The sequence below is a fragment of the Pteronotus mesoamericanus genome, unplaced genomic scaffold (assembly GCF_021234165.1).
Source record: "Pteronotus mesoamericanus isolate MK-2021 breed Mesoamerican mustached bat unplaced genomic scaffold, CSHL_Meso_final contig_116, whole genome shotgun sequence".
Classification (NCBI taxonomy): domain Eukaryota; kingdom Metazoa; phylum Chordata; class Mammalia; order Chiroptera; family Mormoopidae; genus Pteronotus; species Pteronotus mesoamericanus.
This window is the reverse complement of record NW_026555027.1, coordinates 37,254,550-37,276,177: the sequence shown is the minus strand read 5'-3', so window position 1 is coordinate 37,276,177 and position 21,628 is coordinate 37,254,550. Positions and strand designations below refer to the sequence as shown.

The following is a 21,628-nucleotide window of genomic DNA, read 5'->3' as shown; positions in this document are numbered from 1 at the left end:
CTTCTTCACCTATTTCTGGTGCTGGAACCGCAGGCTGCTCAGTGATTAGATAGATAGATAGATAGGTAGATAGATAGATAGATAGATAGATAGATAGATAGATAGATAGATAGATAGATAATAGATAGGTAATAGTTAAATTAGGCTGCCATTTGCTTGAAATCAGGTTCTAAATGCATTGAAAAATAACAACTAACCCCCAGTTCATGGCCTCTAGACCCTTGTCTAATTTCCCAGTATCGACCCAAATTGCTTTCCCTTAATCAGTTTGGCTACCTTAAAAGAAAAAAAAATCCTGTTTCTGTACATCTAAACATTTGTAATGTTTGTAGTTACATATTTGTTTGGTTGCTTATTTTCTTTCTTCCCACTAAAAGTAAAGTCTATAGGGTAGGTTGATATTTATATTTATAAGCACTGTATTCTCAGTTTCTGGCATAATTTTCCATTTAGTAAATAACAAGTATTTGCTAAATAATGAATAGAATCAGTAGTTGTGAAATATTTTGAAGAAGTGGCATTTCTAACTCACAAATAGGAAAGACAGTAAGATTAACATGATAATCAGAGGAAATGCAAGAAACACACTGTCACACAACTCATAGGCATTCCTCCCACAGCCCAGGTCTGAGTGGTGACAAAAGATTAAATATCTATTTTTTTGGTGAGATAAAATATATTCTATTTGTGCTTCTTCTGGTTCAAAATATAATTGTTTTATTTACCTCAACTTCGTATTTTTTATTTTTACTTTTTTATTTTTAGAGTGTGGAGAAGGAAGGGAGAAACAGTGACAGAAACATCAATATGTGAGAAAAACATTGATCAGTTGCCTGTAACAGGCACTCCAACTGGGGACCAGGCTCCCAACTCAGGCATGTACCCTGACTCGGAATAAAACCTGTGACCTTTCACTTTGTGGGAATATGCCTGCCCAACTGAGCTATGATGGTCAAGGCTAACTCAACTTTTTAAAAATCTTTTTCTTTTTTATTCTACTCCTCTCTGTGAAGCTATTTTAAAAGTGGCCTTAGGTTTGTTTAAAAATAAAACTAAGAATGGCCATAACCATGTTTTACTGCTTAGTAATTGAGGTCATTTACCATTTCTGGTAACTAAGTGGGGAGGTATTTATTTATTTATTTTTAAGAACTTCAGAGGTCTTATCTGCAAAATTGGGGAAATATCTATCAGGACAGGTGACTGACAGGTCAGAAAATTATATGTAAAACATCAAGTGAAAAAAAAAGGATTTTACATAAATGTTTTTGAAGAGCATGGTAGAATAAAAGAGAAAGAGCTTTTGTGAGGCAAGAAAGGCCTGGGTGCAACTACTAGCTCCAACAGTTACTATGCATGTTACTGTGAAGATCAAAAATAAGCACCAAGTATGTTAAATGTCTGACATGTGACTATTTTTTTTCTTAAAAATTTCATAGGCAATGAGTCCCTAAACTCTGTTTGACAGAAAAAAAAAATGTACTATGAATTGAACATTCCCAATAAAACATGATATGGGATATACTTCCTCCTTCTCCTCATCCTCTACTACTACTAGCACCGCCCACTGCAGTGCAAGGCAGATCCTCAGTACCTTCAAGATCTAGAGAGAATATGTTAAAAGTCTGAGCTCTTCTTTCTGAATAAAGTAGTCAATGAATGTTATCAAAGCACAGAAAAGGATACACAATTTAAATCAATAATCACTTAAGCTTTGGAAGGTAGAAGAGAATGTGAAACTGCACCCTTCAGAAATGGTTTCAGGCAGACAGTTGGGGAAGTGGCAGAAATGAGATTCACAGAGTTTCTCAGAGCTAGAAATTGCCTCCTTGAGAATATCAGGCACCTGATTATGTCACTTAAAGAAAAGAACTTTTATTTCAGTTCTGTTAGTTCTTGATTCCATGAATCTTAGTGGGAGTTTCTTTGACCTTTCCATTTCCAACACTTCCAGTGAACGTACAAACTTCTAATTCTATTAAAACTATCCTTATATTGAATAACTGGATGGCTTCCTAGTTTTCTCATTGAAACTTAGCTAATAAAGGGAGATTGAAAGTAAATACTTGAGTCCTACTATATGTCATTTGAGGGTTTGTTATATTTTTATTAGGATTACATCACCTATATATTAAATTGTATATTATATTTAGTTCAAATAATAGACTATGGGGTGAATAATTCCCATTTCATCCATTGTTCTTAGAAATCTCCAAGTTGATGTCATCTTAGTATAGTTAACAGCCTTCTTTTTCTCTTTCTCATTTGTTGAAAATGGTATTGTTGTAGGACCTTAGCGAGCAGACTGGATAAGCAGCACAATTAAAAAAGTGGTTGGCAAACCTTTCAGGTGACCAAGAAAAAAGGGGAAAACTGGTGTCCCTTTCTCTCCTCAAAATATTCTACTGGGGTAGGTTACCAGGATAAATATGTGCTTTACAGAATCATGTCTATCAGTTCTCAGTTCTATGTGTGTCTTCTCAATATATTATACCTGCTCCATATTGTATGTGTGTGAGTGGTATGAAGATCTACTTTCTTGTTATAAGAAGAAAATGTTCCTCCTAATAACCTAGGTATTGGCAAATACAAATTGATACCTAAGCATTTGATCTATTAAACATATGATCTATAAAGCAATCAAGTACTTTAGTTTCATTATGTAGCAAAATTGTTTGTTGCTTCAGTGGGTACAAAGAATATATTGAGCATAATCCTGCTTTTTAATTCTCTTTAGCAAGACATTTATATGCATGGAAACTCTATGTTGTACTGATGATAGATAAAATACACAATTACACAAAGGAGAGAGAAACAAGTGCTAAATTGTTTAACATTGTATCACGGAGAACCTAGATTTTTATTATTTTCCTTCTCATTGATATAATTATTTCAATGATTATTTTTTGAAGACATCATAAGTCATTTCATAATAGTTATAAATACTTCTTCAACTAATATTTCCATTATCTTAGATATCTGCCGTTTTATTTTTTCTTAAAGAATGAACATCATGGAAGTTAATTAACTTATAGGATCACCTGATCAGTGTCCCTCTTAGGTCTGAGGTCCACTGCTTTAAATTCCTAGTCTAGCAATTCCTCCTCTAAATCACTTGTGGGAAAATATTTCTCACTATGATATATGAGACTTAGCAGATAAATGTCCCTCCCCTTTTACTTGCATCTAATATTTATAGCAACATTAAAGTATAGGTAATATTTTGGGATTTTTTTCCACCACTTTGAGAGAGAGATGAAGGGAGACAGGGAGAGAGAGAAGCATTGACACAAGAGAGAAGCATGACTGGCTCCCTCATACACCCGACACTTGGGATCGAACCCACAACCCAGACCTGTGCTGCAACCAGAAATTGAACCAGCGACCTTTTGATTTTCAGGAAGATGCCCAACCAACTGAGCTGCATCGGCCGGGTCTGTTTTGGGAAAATTTTATTAGTTCAGCACAGTAGGGCATTATCCCTTTTTTCCCCAGACATATGGATACTTCTGATGCCTCACAGATGTACTTTTGCAAAAATTAGAGTTAGGAGATGTAATTCTGCGAATGTAGGACAAATGAAATTTACCCAGCCTTTTAGGAAATTGACCTATTTAATATTTGGCTGTATTTGCACCAAAATCTAACTAAATTTATTGGTGACTTCTAAGTAAACTAGACATAATCTGGATCAAATATATATAGCACTGTCTAGTATAAAGAACAGCGGTTTTAGAGAAAACAAGAGCATTTCAATTCCCATTTCTTCCATATCTAAAACTTTCCTAAGCCTCAGTTTTCTTATCTGTATACAAGGAATAATCTTGCATATTGTTGGAAAAAATTACAGATAATACATGAAAACATACAACATAAATTCTTCTCTGTGACAAGTATTTTTATTATTATTAGTCTTAATATTGAGTATTATTAAATATACCACAAAGGCACAACTCATCCTCAGACTGCCAATGTGTCTTGACTTGCAAATATAACAACAGTAATTTTTTCTCACTTTAGATGGAAAGAAACATCAAACCTAAAAGAGATATCTTTATAAAATGTAAATAGTGTGCACACATGTACTTTTATTTTGATACTAGCAAACTGGATCTCAGACTAATTATCCTGATAAAGCAGTTGTTGTTAACTAAAAACCTTTAAACAAGCTTTTCAATGTCTAATCAAATTGCAGTGAACATTATCTGTCACGATGAGATACACTTTCTGTTTTAATTTTAAGTGAGGTACTTTAAAAAAATGAGCTTGGATTTCAGTATATTAATTTGGTTCCTTTATAAAATTTGTAGCTTTTTTTTTGTTCCTTTTAGAATTAGAAGCTTTAAAAATATGAAAGTGATATTTAATTATAAAGTTAGTGTATATGTGTATTCATAAAAAGATAAAAGGGAATGTATATAAGGATAAGCATTATAAAGGTTTTGTATATAAACTGGGTCTTCAACCCTCTTTTGGAAATTTTACATTGTGTAGATTATTAAACTCTGTATTCATAGACAGATTCTTTTGCATAAATGGCCTTTTTAAAAGCAATATGGTAATTTTTAATCATTTGTTATTTTTTCATAGACTAAAGAAATCAGAGGCATTGCTAGTAGAATTGATGACAGGAGAAACAATGGTGGGATTTTAGCTCCATTCAGCCCACCCACACATCACTAAAAGAGAAAGTACAACCCAAAGTAGCTATTATACCAATCAAATACTGAACATGAGGTTCCATTAGTACTTATATAACTAACTCTAATTAAAACACCATGAAAACTATATAATGAGATCACTGTTTTTCTGAAATGGCTTAGGAAGTATGAGTTTTAGTCTCTTACAGTTCTTAAAAGCAAATATATGTAACAAAGTCAGATGTAGGATCAGTGGGAAAGTTGACTATAGAGTCTCTGAAAAATGTGTTTTTAATATTCTATCTAATGTCATTGCTTGCCTAAGTGTAAACTAGTTCTAACATATTTCAAAAGCAAAGTTTTGGGAGCTTATAGGTTTGAAAAGTACTTTTAATGGATTGTTTGCTTTGTTTATTCTTGGCTCAAGGCAGAAGCATCTTGACATTTACATTGCTATTTTCCTGCTTCCGAGAATGCAAACAAAATACTGTTTTGGCTTGGACTCACTTGAAATTGTCCTCTGAAATTCCTCAAGGCCATTTCAGCTATGTTAGAAAGGACTTCCTTCATTTTACAGCTGCTCCCCCAGCTTTTATAAGGACACAAAACCAGAGATCCCCGCACACGCACAGGCACACAAGGATGTTCTCACTCAGCTTACAAATGATTTGTGCGCCCAGAAGTTCTGGGTAACATACTGTTTGGAACTCAGAAGTATCTTCCCAAAGAATAATATTATAAATGTATTTCTTTAGATATCCCCAAAGAGATTACTTAACACCCATGTATCTGAAATATCATATTTAGAAAGAAAAATAGGACAATATCAGCATGACTGATAGTTTTGTTTTAAAGAAAATAATTAGCCTTTAATTTATTTTGATCATGGTGCTTGAGGATGTTCACTTATATATCCTGCATATATATCCTTTGGCTACTAAATCCCTTATGCTGTCCTTTACACCCCCATAACTATTCTGTAACAACAAATGTATCCTTCTTAATCCCTTCCCCTTTTTCGCCCATCCCTCCAACACCCCTCCCATCTGGCAACCATCATAACATTTGCTGTATCTATAATTACGTTTCTGTTCTTCTTGTTCATTTATTTTGTTTTGTATTTTTATTAAAAAAAGGTTTAGATTCAATTATTTTTGCTGAGAGCAGTTTTGAAATCCTATTGTTTTCTACTTGTACACTAAAATTTTAAAATCAAAAATCTTTCTACATCTGTGGAATTTAGTCCAGTCACTTAAATAAAGGAGATGGCAATAATTAGTATGCCCCCATTTTTAAGACTATTTAGACCAGTGTAGGAGCAAGTGAAGAAAGGAGATATCAAGACAGAACAGCAGCCTCAAGAACTCCTGCCCTTAAACACTGCAGCAATTTGTGACAAGGCCAGGGGTTTTGCTGAAATTTGCTAAAATAAGCTGAGAAGAATGCCTATTCATGAGATATTAAAGTTCAAGCATGAAGTGGCTGGTGCCAAAATCTAAAAAGGGGTTCAAACTTCAAAACTTAAAACATGGGAGAATCTGCCCCAAAAGACTATGAGACTTTCAATAGTGTTTTCTGAACACCGAAAGAAAGTAGTTTGAGAGAAGGCTTCCCTGATGGAAAATTTTGTTATTTAGAATGCCCGCATTTTATAAACTAATGCTATTTAAATATTGCATTTATTGTATTTACTGTTTTTATTTTTTAATTTATTTTTTATTATTTATGCTATGATAGTTGTCCCAATTTTTCCTTCTTCACCTCCCTCTGCCCTTTTTCCCACTTCCGTGTTATTCTCCATACCATTGTTTATATGCATGGGCCCTTCATATATGTTCTTTGACTAATCTCTTCACTTTCTTTCAAACAGTCCCCACCTTCTCCCTCCCCTCTTATAGTTGTCAATCTATTCCATGATTCTATGCTTCTGGTTTCATTTACTATTTTTAAAAAAACTACCCAATTAATTCCTTTTTACTCCAACATGTTATTGTCTATGGGATGTTGCAACCTCTTGATATGCAAGCTTTTAGCAAGCATTTAAGGGAAGAGACTGTTTATTGAAAATTAAAAATGAAAGAAATCCCTTACTTCAATGACCCTGGGGAAAGAGAACTTTTAAAAGTATTTCTTCTTTGTTAAGAGAGATGTGGAGAAGAAGCTTTGGAATCCAGAAAATTCTCAGAGCCTGAAGTAAAATACTTAGAATGATCAAAAATTACTGTTAGTTTATAATATTTGTATAACATTCTATAGTTTATATATTATCTTCTCACATTTTATCCTCATTTTTATCTAACTTTATTCTGATATTTTATCTAAATTTATCCTAATAATTTTTTATTTTAGAGATCAGAAACTGACTCTGAGAGCTGTTAATTAGCTTGCTCCAAAGCATGCAATTAGTAAAAGAGAATTTTTTCTACTCGAATCTCTTCCTGCTTTTATAAATCCCAAATCCAGTAGTCTTTCTATAATATTATTGTTACACCATGTTTTTAATCCTTAAGGCTATTCTACTGTGGAAAAGTGAACTGCTGATTATAAAAGGCAAGATTAAAAGTATCATATATGGCAGAAGAGGAAAGACAATTCAATGGAGAAAAGATAGACTTTTCAACAAATGGTGCTGGAATAAATAACCATCCAAATGCAAAGATAGTGAATCTAGACAAAGACCTTATGCCTTTCACAAAAAATTAACTCAAAATGCATCATCAACTTAAATGTAAAACACAAAACTATAAAACACCTAGAAGACAACATATGAGAAAATAGAAGTGCTCTTGCAGTGGTGATGAATTTTTAGATACAAAAATCAAATATAAAATTCAGGAAAGAAAAGTTGACAAATTGGATTTCATTATAATTTAAAACTTCTGCTCTCCAAAAGACCCTGTTAAGAGAATAGAAAGGCAAGCCACAGACTGGGAGAAAACATTTGCACTATCTATAATGTGATAAAGGATTGGTATCCAAAATGTTTTTCTAAAAAACTCTTAAAACTTAAACATAAGAAAACAACTCAATTTAAAAGACAAATGCTCTGAAAAGACACCTCACCAAAGAAGATATATAGATGGAAAATAAGCATACAAAAGAGGGCTCAACATCCTATCACCAGATACCAATATACATCTATTAGAATGGCCACAAACCAGAACACTGACACCATAACATTCTGCAAGAATGTGGAGCAACTGAAAATCTCACTCATTGCTAGCAGCAATATAAATTGGTACAGCCACTTTGGAAGACAGTTTGGCAGTTTATGACAAAGCTAAATATAGTCTTACCTATGACCCAGCAATCATGCTCCTTGGTATTTATCAGATGAGCTGAAAGTGCGTATCTACACAAAAATATGCATGCACACACACACAAGCACACACACGGCAGTTTTATCCAGAATTGTCAAAATTGAATCTGACCAAGAAGTCCTTCAATAGGTGAATGGTTAAAGAAACTGTGATACATCTATACAACGGAATATTTTTCAGTGATTAAAAAATCAATATGGAAGAAACAAATTCATATTGCTACGTGAAGAAACCACCCTGAAAATGTCACATACTGCATGATTCAAACTACATGACATTCTGGACAAAGCAAAAGTGTGGAGACAATAACATCAGTGGTTGCCAGAGACTCAGCAAATAGTGAAGGAGAGATGAATAGGTAGAGCAGAGACTTTTAGGGCAGTGAAACTATTCTGTATGATACTGTATATGTGTCATTATACATTTGTCAAAACCCATAGAATGTACAACACCAAGCGTAAATATCAACTTTGAACTTTAGTTAATAAAGTATCAATATTGTTTTATCAATTTTAACAAATGTACTGTCCCCGAAGGTGGACCAGGACGGAGGTGAGTCTGCCAGATGGATCTGAAAGTAAGATTCTTCCACAGTATCGCAGGAAAAGCCTTTCTGGGATACGCTCATCAAAGGATTTGAGTTATTGTGGCAAGATTTATTGAAGGGAAAACAAGAAAGGGCTTAGGCGCACTGCCTCATCCACCACCAGGCGGTTCATCTCTGTTTGGCTGCGGAAGAAGTGCAGCCTCTGGGGCCGCAGGCCCGCACCCGCACCCGTCAGGCTCAGGAGGGTCAGAGCACAGGGACGCAGAACTTCTCTGAGTCTTATTTCCAGCACTACACACTGCAAAATGGTAATAATAGCAGAGGGCTGTGTATTGGAAGAGGAAAACTATGTGCGTGTAAAGGGTTATAGGTTATGGGAACTCTGTACTTTCTGCTCAATTTTTCTCTAAACCTAAAACTTCTCTAAAAATACTCTATATTTTTTAGGAAAACATACTGTAGTGGAGAATGCATAGGTTCACTGGGTCAGACTGCTTAATCTGCTTTTGCAGAGTAATAACTATAGAGATTTATAAAGAATCAAATAATAAAACACGGATGCAACAAGATCTCATTTCCAGGTACCCTTGGCCCCATGAGTACTAGAGCATTACCTGTTGGAATTATAGTAAAGGAAGGGAGACAGAGAAGACTCAGAATTCTTAAAAAAATTTAAAAAAAAATAATCCCCTTCCTTCTCAGAGGTGATGAGTCAGATTTTACATTACTGGATTTTGATAGTAATTATATTTTTGCAATACATTGTAGTTTTCAACACACTCTCAGTTATATGGTCCCTGATCATATATATCATTTCATGTACTCCCCACTGCCTAACAAGCTCAGCACCTCGGGAGCACTTTGCAGTTTTTTGTTATGCTGTTACAATCTATCAATATGCTCTTTCCAGCTCCCTTTACACAGGATTAGAAGAATTCTCTGGGTCTTAATTCTGTGAGTGTCCATTGAATCAGATTCCTAGAGTTTGAGGGACTTTAGAAATTATCTTTAACAGCAGATTATCAAATAAATGCACAGAACCCAGAGACACTGAGTGCCTTAACTAATTGGCTGTAGAAATGGACTGAGAGTAACTTCTTTCCATTACCAACCCTGCTTCATCTGCCCAGCCCCAGGGAAATCCTAACAAAGGATTCCCTGAGACTTCCATAGCCTCTCAATCACTACATTCATCAATTCCTTCTTAAGTCTGTCTCCCAAGTCAGCTCTTTGCTCTTCATTGATACCAATATTCCAAATCATGTTCTCATGCCCCCATACCTTTTGTACACTATAGTCTTCCCTAAACTTTCTATTCTCTCTCAATTGCAGTGGACCCTACCTGGCGCTTCAAATAACTCTTCCTCACAACATAGATTTCTTCATGGACCTTTTGTGTAAAAAATGAAGCCCCGTTCTGTCAGTGGAACATTGAAGACACTTCACAATTTGATTTCTCCCCACTCTCCACACTCATGAACCTAGTAACTATTCAGACTATTTTTACTTCTTGCTTTCCACTCCCCAGCATATCACAGACAACCTGTCCTTTGTACCTTTTTTCACACTGTCTTCTCCTGGAAATGTTTCTTGTCTTAGTCATTTTGGGCTGATTATAAGAAAATACTATCAACTGGGTAACTTATAAACAACACAAATTTGTTTTTCATGGTTCTTCTGGAGACTGGGAAGTCCAAGAGCAAGTCTCCAGCACATTGAGTGTCTGGTGAAGACTGCTTCCTGGTCCAGAGATGGCTGTGTTCTCACATGGCAGGAAGGTAAGCAAGCTCTCAAGGATCTCTAGGTTACTAGGTTATTAATCCCATTCACGAGGGTTTATACCGCTACTCTCATGACCCAATCATCTCCTAATGGTCCCGCCTGAAACATCATCATATTGGAGATTAGGTCTCAACATACGAATTTTGAGAAGACACAAATTTTTAATCTATAACATTCCCTAATTTATTGGGCACCTTACCCTTCCCTCAGGTCCAGATAAATTTTCCCCTTTCCCTATAAAATCCTTCTTGACTGCCACAAAATAATAATTTCTCTCTTAACTGAGTCCCAATAGTGCTTCTTGCCTGTAGCACTCATTGGGCACTTTGCATAAGAATTCTAAAAATTTATTTAAATTATGATTTATATATCTTACTTCTTGAATTAGATTAAATTCCTTGAAGGTAGGGCTCTTCTGTTGCCAATTTCCATCAGTATGCTTGCACAGAGCATGTTCATTGAAGGTTCATTTATAGGAATGACAATCAGTTTTAGACACAATACCCTAGCACTCAAAATCTTTGAATCATCTGATGCCAAATTCTGGGGAACATTCTTTTCATATTCCAAAAATATTTCAGTGTTTAGTGACACTTTTGTTGAGGCAGTACCCTTTGGGACATAATCAAAATTCCAAATGTAATGTTTAGCTCTATACAGTGAACTTCTGACAACAACTATCTCAAAAAGCAAATCATTTTTGACTTCCTCCTTGTATATTTGATGAGAATTGTCATAACACCATCGGGTTGAATAGTGAAATTCCTACATGAATAACATCTCAAAAGGTTGTTTAACATTAAAAAAAATAAACTCTCTTCACCAAATGTTCTTCGGTACAATTCAATTAACGATTTTATCTTTTCTCCGTATGGTTGTGATTTTAAATAATCTCTTTCTCCATTTTCTTAAACTGCATATCATCTTGTCACACCCACCTTTTCACTTTGAACATTTTCTCTCTTAAAAGAAGAGCTTATAAGGATTGAGTGTATAAAGTCTTATAATTTTGATTTTTTTTTTGTATCCAGAATATTTAGAAATGTGATTCAGTACTAAGAAAAAAAATGTAGGATGATTTGCTGTGTTTCATAAATGAAGGAAAACGCATGGCAATCTTGGGATAAAGCTCAGTCCTATAAACCAAAATGAAGCTATTTAATCTATTTGAACTGCTGGCATATAGATGAATTAATTGAGCCAAGGAAGGATCTTTTCCTTCAATAACTATTGTGGTACTTTAAAAGAATGCCAAAATATTGAACCATAGACTTTGAATCCTAACATTTGCTATATAAGTTAGAACATTATCATAATCAACATTTTCCAGTTTACACACTGGAATACAGGGTACCCTATAATCACATTAATAACAGGGAAAATATCACTTGCCTAATCAGTGTTAACTGAAAGCAAGACAAATATTTACTTTTCTCTTCAAAAGGAGTAAAAAAGTAAATTGAGTCTATAAATATTATTGAAGGGATAATAAAATGTTTACAAGGTATGTAAGTCAGGCCATAAGGGGTTGTCTATATATACTGCATGTGTCAAGAAAGGCAAATGGGGAAAGAGTTTATGGTATAATAATATTAAAAAAACTAGATATTAATTTATGATTTTCATTAATTCCTGAATTTTCATAAGTTAAGAGTAAAAGAAATAGACTGAACTTACATAATATATTCTAAAAATATAATTTACCTACTCTAATAAAGACTTTTTTAAAATGATGGATTTAATAATGTGACTTAAATTTTCTGTTTAGCACTTACTATATTTACCACACACTATACTTTACTTAATTATTTTGTTTATTTTATTTTCCCATTACTTCCCCTGGAATATAACTTCATCAGGGCAGGTGTTTTTAACTGGAGGTGACTTCAAAGACTCTGATGCTTACAAGAGTACATGGAGCAAAGTGCCTTCAAACTATCTATTGTAATAAACGCGCACTTCTGAAAGAGTTATGACACGGGGGCATAGTGTTAGAAGAAATGATATAAAATAAGGATTTTAAATGTGAATTAAGGTTTTAAATTTTAAAGAAAAATCACAAATACCAGAAGTATAAAATGTTCCTTATTTAAAAGGTGTCTCATTTTATCACTTTATTTTATAGATATAAAACTTAAGAAGAAATCACATGATTTGTCAGATCACAGAATTTTTGTATTAAAGACACCGTAAATCTCATGTAGTCCAAATATTCAGGTGCTTAGAGCTACTCAGCTTATGTTTTAATACCTGCAGTGATAATGAGCATCATATTTAGTCTTTTAAGAATACTATTTGTTAGAAACTTCTTTGTCCTATATAATTAAGACTTGTATTTCTGTGCTTCAATTCATTAGTCCTAGTTATAATCTTTGGTAATACACAGTATATCTAATCCAGGGTATTATTTTGTAGATAGATAGACAGACAAATGGATTAATGTAGTATAAGTGTTAAATTTGAGGTCTTTTATGTATGTGAGTTTTAAGCAAAATAGTCTTCTTGTCTCACTCTTCCTGCAATACCTCTTCATCTCCTGCCTTGTTTCATGATAAACCCTAACTAGATGAACACACAGATGTATATATATCATACATACACACAGAGAACATGCATAGATATGTATATATAATTGTTATACACATACATGCATTATATTATCATCTATAACATAGAAAGTATGTATACATTTTGTGTCTTATAGAAGAATCAGGCAGTTAAAATTTTGTAAATATGTAATACTCTGTTAAACTGCCTTTTCCCTCTTAGTTTAATTTCTACTACATCAGGTCCCCTTCCACATGAAAATTGAGTCTCCTTCCACATGAAGATTGTTTTATTAAAATATTTGTTAAAATTGTTCAAATGTTTTCAGAAATCACCCTAGTGTGATCCTCCAGTCAAATATCTCTATTCTTCTGGTCATTTCAAGATTCTTCTAAATCACAATCTCTCCTCAATACACTTATTTAACTCCCTCTTAAAATGGAGTTTCTAGAATTAAACACAGAGCTCACGATTTGGTCCTACTAGGACAAAATAGCATGAGTTTATTCATTCATGAAAATGTATTTCTCCCAATACAACCTGTAATTTCACTTATTTTTTTAAGTACCCATATCATGTTTTGTTTTTTGGGTTTTTTAAATATTTACAGCCAATTTTTATTTTTTTCAATACAGACAATAAGGTTTTATTTACTCAGATAGTAGTATTTAAAACAGCATAGTGTAATTTCTCATTTTCCAGATTTTTTATCTGTACCTCTTGTTAATAATATAGCAAAATTAGTGAAAGTAATTGCAATAAAGTGAGTTCAATTTGCTGCTTAGTGATTTTTTTAAAATTTATAAATCACATTTCTTCTATTACAGTTGTCTCAATTTTTACCCCTCTACCCTTCTCCACCTATCCCATCCTCACCCCTCACTCCCGCAGTCAATTCCCACTCTGTTGTCCATGTCCATGGGTCATTCATACATGTTCTTTCTCTAGTCCCTTCCCCTTCTTTCCACCATTGTCCTCTTTTCCAATCCCCTCTGGTCACTTTCAGTCTGCTCCATGTTTCCATGCCTGTGGTTTATTTTGTTTGTTAGTTTATTTTGTTGAATAGAGTCCACTTATAGGTGAGATCATATGGTATTTTGTCTTTCATCAACTGGCTTATTTCACTTAGCTTAATATTCTCCAGTTCCAACCATGTTGAAGCAAAAGGTAGGAGTTCCATCTCTCTCTCTCTTTCTTTCTTAAATGCAGAATGATTTTATTTATTTTTTTATGTGTCAAAGTTAATTATAAAATATTAAAAAAATTTTAAACCATTATAAAGTCTCAGCAATTAAACCAACATGACATCAGCACAGAAATAATCAAGTAGGTCAATGAAATATAATGAGCATTCTAGAGACAAACATAGATATCTAACAATATAATATATGATTAAGTTGATATTTCAAATCAATGGGTAAAATAAGGTTTATTCAACAAATCAGGTGCATGGACCACTATTACTTGAAATAAAAGAAATATGGAGCCCTATTTCACACATTCTACAAGAAATATTCAGGTGAGTTCAAAATCAATATGTAGAATCTAAGGAGTTTTGGAAGAAAATAGAACTAATATTATTCATGACCTGAAGTAAAATATTCAAACCCAGAAGTCATAAAGTAAATATTGATAATATGACTATATTAAACATTTAACTATATAGTAATATACATATATAAAAAAATTAAAGGACAAGGAATAGAATAGAAAAGTATTTGCAACACATCTAAAATATGGTTAATAGGGTTTTTTTTGGAGGGGATATGTTCTACAAACCTTTAATCAAAAAATGGATAAAGAATACCAAAAAGTCATTTAAAGCTTTTTTTTTAAATAATAGAAATAGGCAAGAAATATACTAAAACAGGTTTAGTTTCAACAAATAGTAAAGGAACAATTAAAATAACATCATTGTCACAATCAGATTAATGAGTATTAAAAATATTGGTAACATGAAGTAGTAGCAACTCTGAAAGGAAATGGGTATCATAGAAACTTTTTCTTCATCTTAAAGCAGTCCCTTTAGCATATTTTGCAGTACTGGTTTGGTGGAGATGTAGTCTTTAGCCTTCTTTTGTCTGGGAAACTCCTTATTTTGCCTTCCATTTTAATTGAGAGCCTTGCTGGGTAGAGCAGTCTTGGTTGCAGAACGTTCCTTTTCCTGACTTGGAATATTTCTTGCCATTTCCTTCTGGCTTGCAGGGTTTCTCTTGAGGGGGTCAGCTGCTAGCTGTATTGGGGCTCCCTTATATGTTACTACCTCTTTCTCCCTGCGGCCTTTAGGATTCTGTGTTTGTCTTTGATATTTGCCATTTTCATGATGATGTGTCTTGGAGTGGACCTCATTGGGCTCCTCTTGAATGGGACGCTCTGTGCTTCCTGGACTTGTGTCACTTTTTTTCTCTTCTAATTAGGGAAGTTTTCTATCATTACTTTTTCAAACAAGTTCTTTGTCCCTTCCTCATCCTCTTCTCCTTCTGGTATCCCTATTATACAATCATTATTACGTTTCAGATTGTCCTGCCTTTCCCTAAATGCCTCTTCATACTTTTTGAGTCTTTTTTCATTTTCTTGCTCTTTCTGGGAGCTTTTTTCTACCTTATCCTCTAGCTTGCTGATTCGGTCCTCAGCTTCATCAAATCTGCTTTTGATTCCTTCTACTGTGCTCTTCAATTCAGAAATTGTATTCTTCATTTCCTCTTGTTTATTCTTGATAGTTTCTATGTCCTTTTTCATGCTGATATAGTTTGTAGTAAGTTCCTCATAGTTTCCCTGTAGTTTTAGGTAATTCTCTCTGGGCTCACTGAGCTCATTGAGCTTCCTTAGAACCATTGTTTGGAACTCAGCATCTGATAGTTTACTCGCCTCTATTTTATTTAGTTCTCTTTCTGGGGATTGCTCCTTTCCCTTTGAGTGGGGCATATTCCTCTGCCTTCCCATTATTTGTGAGACTCTTTTGCTTCTGAATCTTAAGTTGATCTGTCTTGATCTCCTGACTTTGTGGTATGAACTTCTATGGTTGGAGACCACTGTTTTTACTTTCTGGATCTGCCTGTGATGATGTCAGTTGTTGAGCCTGCCTGACCTTAGGCAGCCTGTTCGAGACTTCCAGGAATCTACTGTTTGTGGCTGTCTCCTTCAGCTGTTAATTTAGTTGCTCTGCACTCAGCAGGCCAGCTTAGACAGCTCAGGGCAGGGCGGAGTCCCTCCTGGGGGAGGGGTTATTGGGTCTACTCATGCTGGGGCCATATGGGGGAGGAGTCTGCACTGGGATCCTGCTGGCTACTCTCTCTGTTCTCTCCCGAAAGCCTCCATCCCCAGTCTCTCTTCAAGTGTCGCCAGACCTCTCTGTGCCCCCTTTAGTAAGGGATTTACTATCTGTGGCTGCCCCTCTGCACTCAGCAGGCAGCTTAGACAGCACGGGGCAGGGTGGAATCCCACCTGGGGTTGGGGCTATTGGGTCCTTTGACACTGGTGCTGCTCGGGGAGTGGTCTCTGCCTGAGCAAGATGGCTGCTGCCACATGAGGGATGAGTCAGCACCAAGATCCCACCTGCTCCTCTCTCAGTTCTTTCCCTAAAGCCTCCTTCCCCAGCCTCTCCTCAGGCATCTCTAGCCCACTCTGCCCACGACTTTGCCGGAGATCAGGGTAAGTGGCTGCAAATAAAAATTTATGCATTGGCCCTTTAAACAGTTCTTTGAGTCTCCAGCCACCTGTCTCTGGTGGAGAGCAACCCTGCCCCTTTTCACAGCTGGCTGTTTTCTGTGTACCTTTTGGGCTCTCCTGCTGTGGGCTAGAGATCCCCACTTTTGGTTTAGACCCCGCTCTTCTCATCCAACTGGCTGTTTCAATATCCTTCTGATGCTGCCGCCCGTGGGCGCCCCGCCCGCCTTCTCAGGTCTGTACCATGCACTCCTTACCGGTTAGATTGCGCTAAAGCCGATTCTTCTGTCTCTGAGGTTACACGGCTCCTCTCTCGCTATTGTTCAGTTGTTTGTTCCAGGTGATTTCTCCACAATTTAGTTGTAATTCCAGGTTGGTCCTGGGAGGAAGTCAGCGTGACTTCCACTCACTTCTCTGCCCATCTTGATTCTCCTTAGTATCCATATCATGTTTGACTCATACTGACCTTAATGTCAAAAAAGTTTCTAAATCATTTTCTATATGATTATTGCTAAACCAAGTTTCCTTATTCTATATTTATGCAGCTGGACTTTTCTTTGGAGGAGGAGAATGGTCCTCAAATTGGAGATATAATAAATGTTTTACATTTGAAATATGTTCACAGAAGATACATATTTTAAAAAATTAAACAAAAATTTAATTGGAGGATATAAAAATGTAAGTTTTGAGACACATATCCTACCTATAAAAACCTGGTGGCACTTGCTGAACCAGGAAGCTCTTTTCCATATCTTGGAGAATGTCATTCAGCATTCGGACACGCAGAGGAATTCTTTCCTTTGGATCATTAGCAGGACGCATCTCATCTGACTGGAAGAGTTCAGCACTTTCCCGCAGGTGTGAAGCCAGGGCTAGCAGTTGGTGAGTGCTGGGCTGATCACCTGGTGAAGAAAAATGAGCTCATCTCAGAAGAGACATTCTCAAAGGAATAAAATTATCATTTTATAATGATGATTTAATCATTTCACCAAAAATATTTTGTCTAAACATGTTAAATTTTACTAAGCATATTAAATTTACCACTACTAGTACTACTGCTAATAATTTCCACAATAATAATACCAGTAAATAGGTATTGTTGATAGAGACTGTTATGTTCCAGGCACTGGGTTGAGCACATGATAAAATTATCCCATTTAATATTTGCCAAACCTTGTATTGTAACATCTGTTTCATAGAAGCTGAGAATTAAGTAAGCAAATTTCCTAGGTCATTAAGCAAATAAATAACAGCCCACAATCAGAAGACTGACTCTCTCTGACTCAAATATTCATGCTCATCATGCTGTATGGGAAAAACATTTTAAAAGGAGTCATTCTTTTTTTTTCCCATGAAAACATGATTTATGCTACAATGTGTTGTTATGACTCTATTGGGATTTTTTATTTCCTAAAATTTTTCTATAATTTGAGGTTGAAATACATGTTTGATTTGAAAATACACTGAAAACTATCCTATGAATGTTTATATTGTTTTGTTTTGCTTTCAAGATGATTTCTATTTGTTATTGTTTCTTTATTTGTTTGTGTAACTTACTTAAAGTCATTCGGATATGAATGGACATAGCAAAGGGGTCACAGACCATTCCTTTGGCTAAGAAAAAGGCAGCATTCAAATAGTGATTATGACCACAAGATCATGTAGTCATACCAAATGAGTTAAAATCCATGCTCAACTGTTGAGTAGCTGTGTGATGTTGGGCAAGTTCTGATTATCAGATCTGATAATCTGATTCATAGATTTGTTATGAGGATTAAATGGTTAATACTAGTCAAGTAGTTCCCTACAGATGGGCAGTTCACAGCTGATCCAATTTAACACCGTGTTTAAAAAGCATTTTGTTATTATACCATAAGAGGGCATTCCCTGGTTATCTTCTTCCATATATCCCCACTATTAGAGACAGTCTTTGGATGAGACAACAGTTAATGATGTCATTCTCAGGAAACTAAGTACAACTGACTCCAACAAGGTCAGCAGATCACTGTAAAGAATTATTTCAAGTCAAGGTAATGGAATGAACAGGCACCTAATGAAATGAGCATGCACCTAATAAATCTAAACTTGTAGTCCTGAGAGCATGGTATTTGGATTAGCAGATGAAGTGATGAAAGAAGCCTTATGGTGCCCAAACTTGCAGAAATCTCTCGCAAAAGGAAAAGATCACAAAGAGAATCTTCATGTGGAGACTTCATGTGGACTTCATGTGGAGAAAGGGAAATGTGCCTTTCTCCACATGAAGTCCAAGTACTGTCAAAATACCCAGTTTTTGTTGTAAGGCAGATTCCCAGATCTGCTGAATTGCTAAAGGGGTAGAATCTAGGAAACTCCATTTTAACAGGTTACTCAGATTATTCCACACATATTCAAGTTTAAGAAACACTGTGGAGACATGATACACTAAAAAAAAAGAAAACTAAGTTAGAACTATAGCTGATGTACAAAATATGTCTGTTGTAGAATTACCAGCTACTAATATAGTGATCTTTTTGTCTCTCCCTTTCATTGGATGGGGACTAGTTTACATGTCACTTTATTTAGAGCCCAGCATCATGCTGACATTCAACAGTTGTTTACTGAATAAACAAAATAGATTTAATAAGTATTTTAAGATAAAAATCCAAAAACAAAAGAAAACTATGTAAAGGTAAGTGGGTTTTATATAAGAATACATAGAAAACTCTTTGAAACCTAATGACTGAAATTGACAACATAAATAAAATCAGTTTTTCACATGTTTTGGCATTTTGATGTCTTTATAGTACGTTTCACATTCATTAATTATTTTGTTTGATTTCAGAATAAAACTTGAGATTGTGAGAGGAGATATTTCACTCATTCAGAAAATCCAGCCCCCTAAATAACAATAACATTAATGATATTTGATAAAGATATGGTTTATCTTGAATTATTATGGTTCACCAAAGTTAGTATATGGAGAACTTACAAGGAACATCTTGGCACAAGGAAAGAAAAAGATGGATAAGACACATTTGGTTTATGCTGAAATTGAAAGACTGAACAATAGTAAAAACAAGTTTGACATCCTTGAGAGTCTTCCATTTAAGAAAGAAAAATCTATTCTGATGTAACATACACTACAGAATTGAAGACATTACTACTGAATCAAATGAGACAAATTGTGCCATTCCAACTTACTTAGCTTTAAATGAATTTATCTTTAATGGTGGTGCAGACATAGAGAATTGACAGGTTCAGGAACTTCCTGGAACGTGAAAGAATCCTGAGAGTAGAAACCTGCCATCCACAGCATCTACCCATGTACTACCTCAAGGGTACAAGGTTACAAATCGAAAAGTAGCTTTACTTTCAATGTTAACACAATCATTTTTCTATATAATTGATGTTCTGAAAACTCCTAATAGTTATTTCTGAGCTAATTAGAGCTCATTTGTCCCTTTAAATAAGACTCAGAAGGTAATGCCAACTTTTTTACCTTGTCTTCCTTCCCTGACTCAAAACAAGTCCACAATATCCACAAATATGTTTTACCTCCTGATTTTAGCACAGAACCTTATAGATGGTAGTCATTTAACAAAACTTTTGTTGAGTGAACATTGAACTATAATGACTTATTTGAGATATATTATTATATTAAATGACACCTATAAAATTACTCAGGGAGATGTTTAGAACATACTCAACAAATCTTATTTCTTTTACCTGCTGAAATCAATAATAGTTGCAAAGAAAAAAACATAAAAAAAGAGGTTATTTTAGGGTAATGATTAGTTAAATTAAACTAAATTGAATTAAAATATGGCCTAACGATAACCCATAAAAACTAAGAATATATAAAACTTCATTTAAGCCATAGTGCATGTCAGAGGACAGAAGACTAACTGAAGTTCTTAACAGTTAAGGTTCAATAAGTAATAAGTCTATTTGACTAAAGAAAATGAAGTAGGAGCTAACGATTTCTCTCAGATGGGGTTAATATAATTATCTTGAACTAATATGTACATGGAGTCTAAATACCAAGGACTCAATACAAAAAAAAACAGTGAAGAGCCTGGTCTACTTAACTATCATCAGTGTGGTTTTGGATAAACTACTTAATACTAGCGTCCTTCAGTTTCCTTGCAGAAATTGGAGAAAACATTCATTTCACTTCCTAAGCATAAAGATCATTATATTAAGGCAAGTTATTGTTATCAGTGTACATAAAACAAACACAAATTACTACTAACTCATTTTTTGAATGCATGCAAAAAACACTGTAACAGCTTTTCCAATGTTTTTATTCTCAGAAACATTATTTTTGATTACTTCCTTCAATCCATGGCCTGCTCCTGACAACCGTGTTGCACTCCTTTCTTACACAGATTAATCAGCAGTCCCTATGAATCTGGTGCCATTTTTTTCTTTTCTTGGGGCAGGAATATCAAACTTTTGAAAAAGAAGGGAACCAATAATAAAAAAGGGAAAGGAATTAAACATCTGCTCTGTAAAAATTATCCTTATATAACTTTGCTCTTGGTGAAAAGCCAACTATTAATATTTTTATAGCATAGTAGAACAAACTGAATTGTGATAAATATTAAAAATCAACCTTAACATAATACAAAAATAATTGAGATTTCCTAGTGAAATTATTTTGATACTATTCAAGAGACAATTTAAATATACTTCTACATTTCAAATAAAAAGTTTGTATTGTTCCTCTTTCATCTCAAAGGCAAATAACAAATGTACTTTCAGGAAGTACTTACTGATTCCTATTTTGTGTGTAATTCTGTAAGTATTGGGAGTGAGACACATGCATATGCAATTAAATCTCTAACCTTAATAAGTTTCTAAACTCATTATAAATAATCCACAAATGAAGAGTAAATAATGTCAAATAAAATGAATACTCACAAGGATGACTAAGGAGTTCATGTGTACAAGAGTATGCACAGTAGATCCCAGGGAAGAAATAAAACTTGAGAGACAAATCATAAAACTGCCCAGAAATCAAGGGCGTCTCCAATGGAACTTTGAATGTTATGGGACTTTATCTACATTAAAGGGTTGGAGGTATGTGTCCCATCTGTAAACAATATGACTAGTCTTCCCTTCTTCTTCCCCCAATCCTCACCCTT

General features: G+C 34.6%; 1 protein-coding gene across 1 annotated transcript in view; it reads right to left on the bottom strand.

Annotated features, from left to right (window-relative positions):
* Nucleotides 1-17,201: 17,201 nt before the first annotated feature.
* NAALADL2 (N-acetylated alpha-linked acidic dipeptidase like 2) overlaps nucleotides 17,202-21,628 on the bottom strand; it is a 796,061-nt gene continuing 791,634 nt past the window's right edge. Inside the window, exon 13 of the mRNA XM_054575719.1 lies at nucleotides 17,202-17,404. Within this exon, the coding sequence (XP_054431694.1) occupies nucleotides 17,202-17,404 (203 nt within the window). The remainder of the gene's footprint in view (nucleotides 17,405-21,628) is intronic.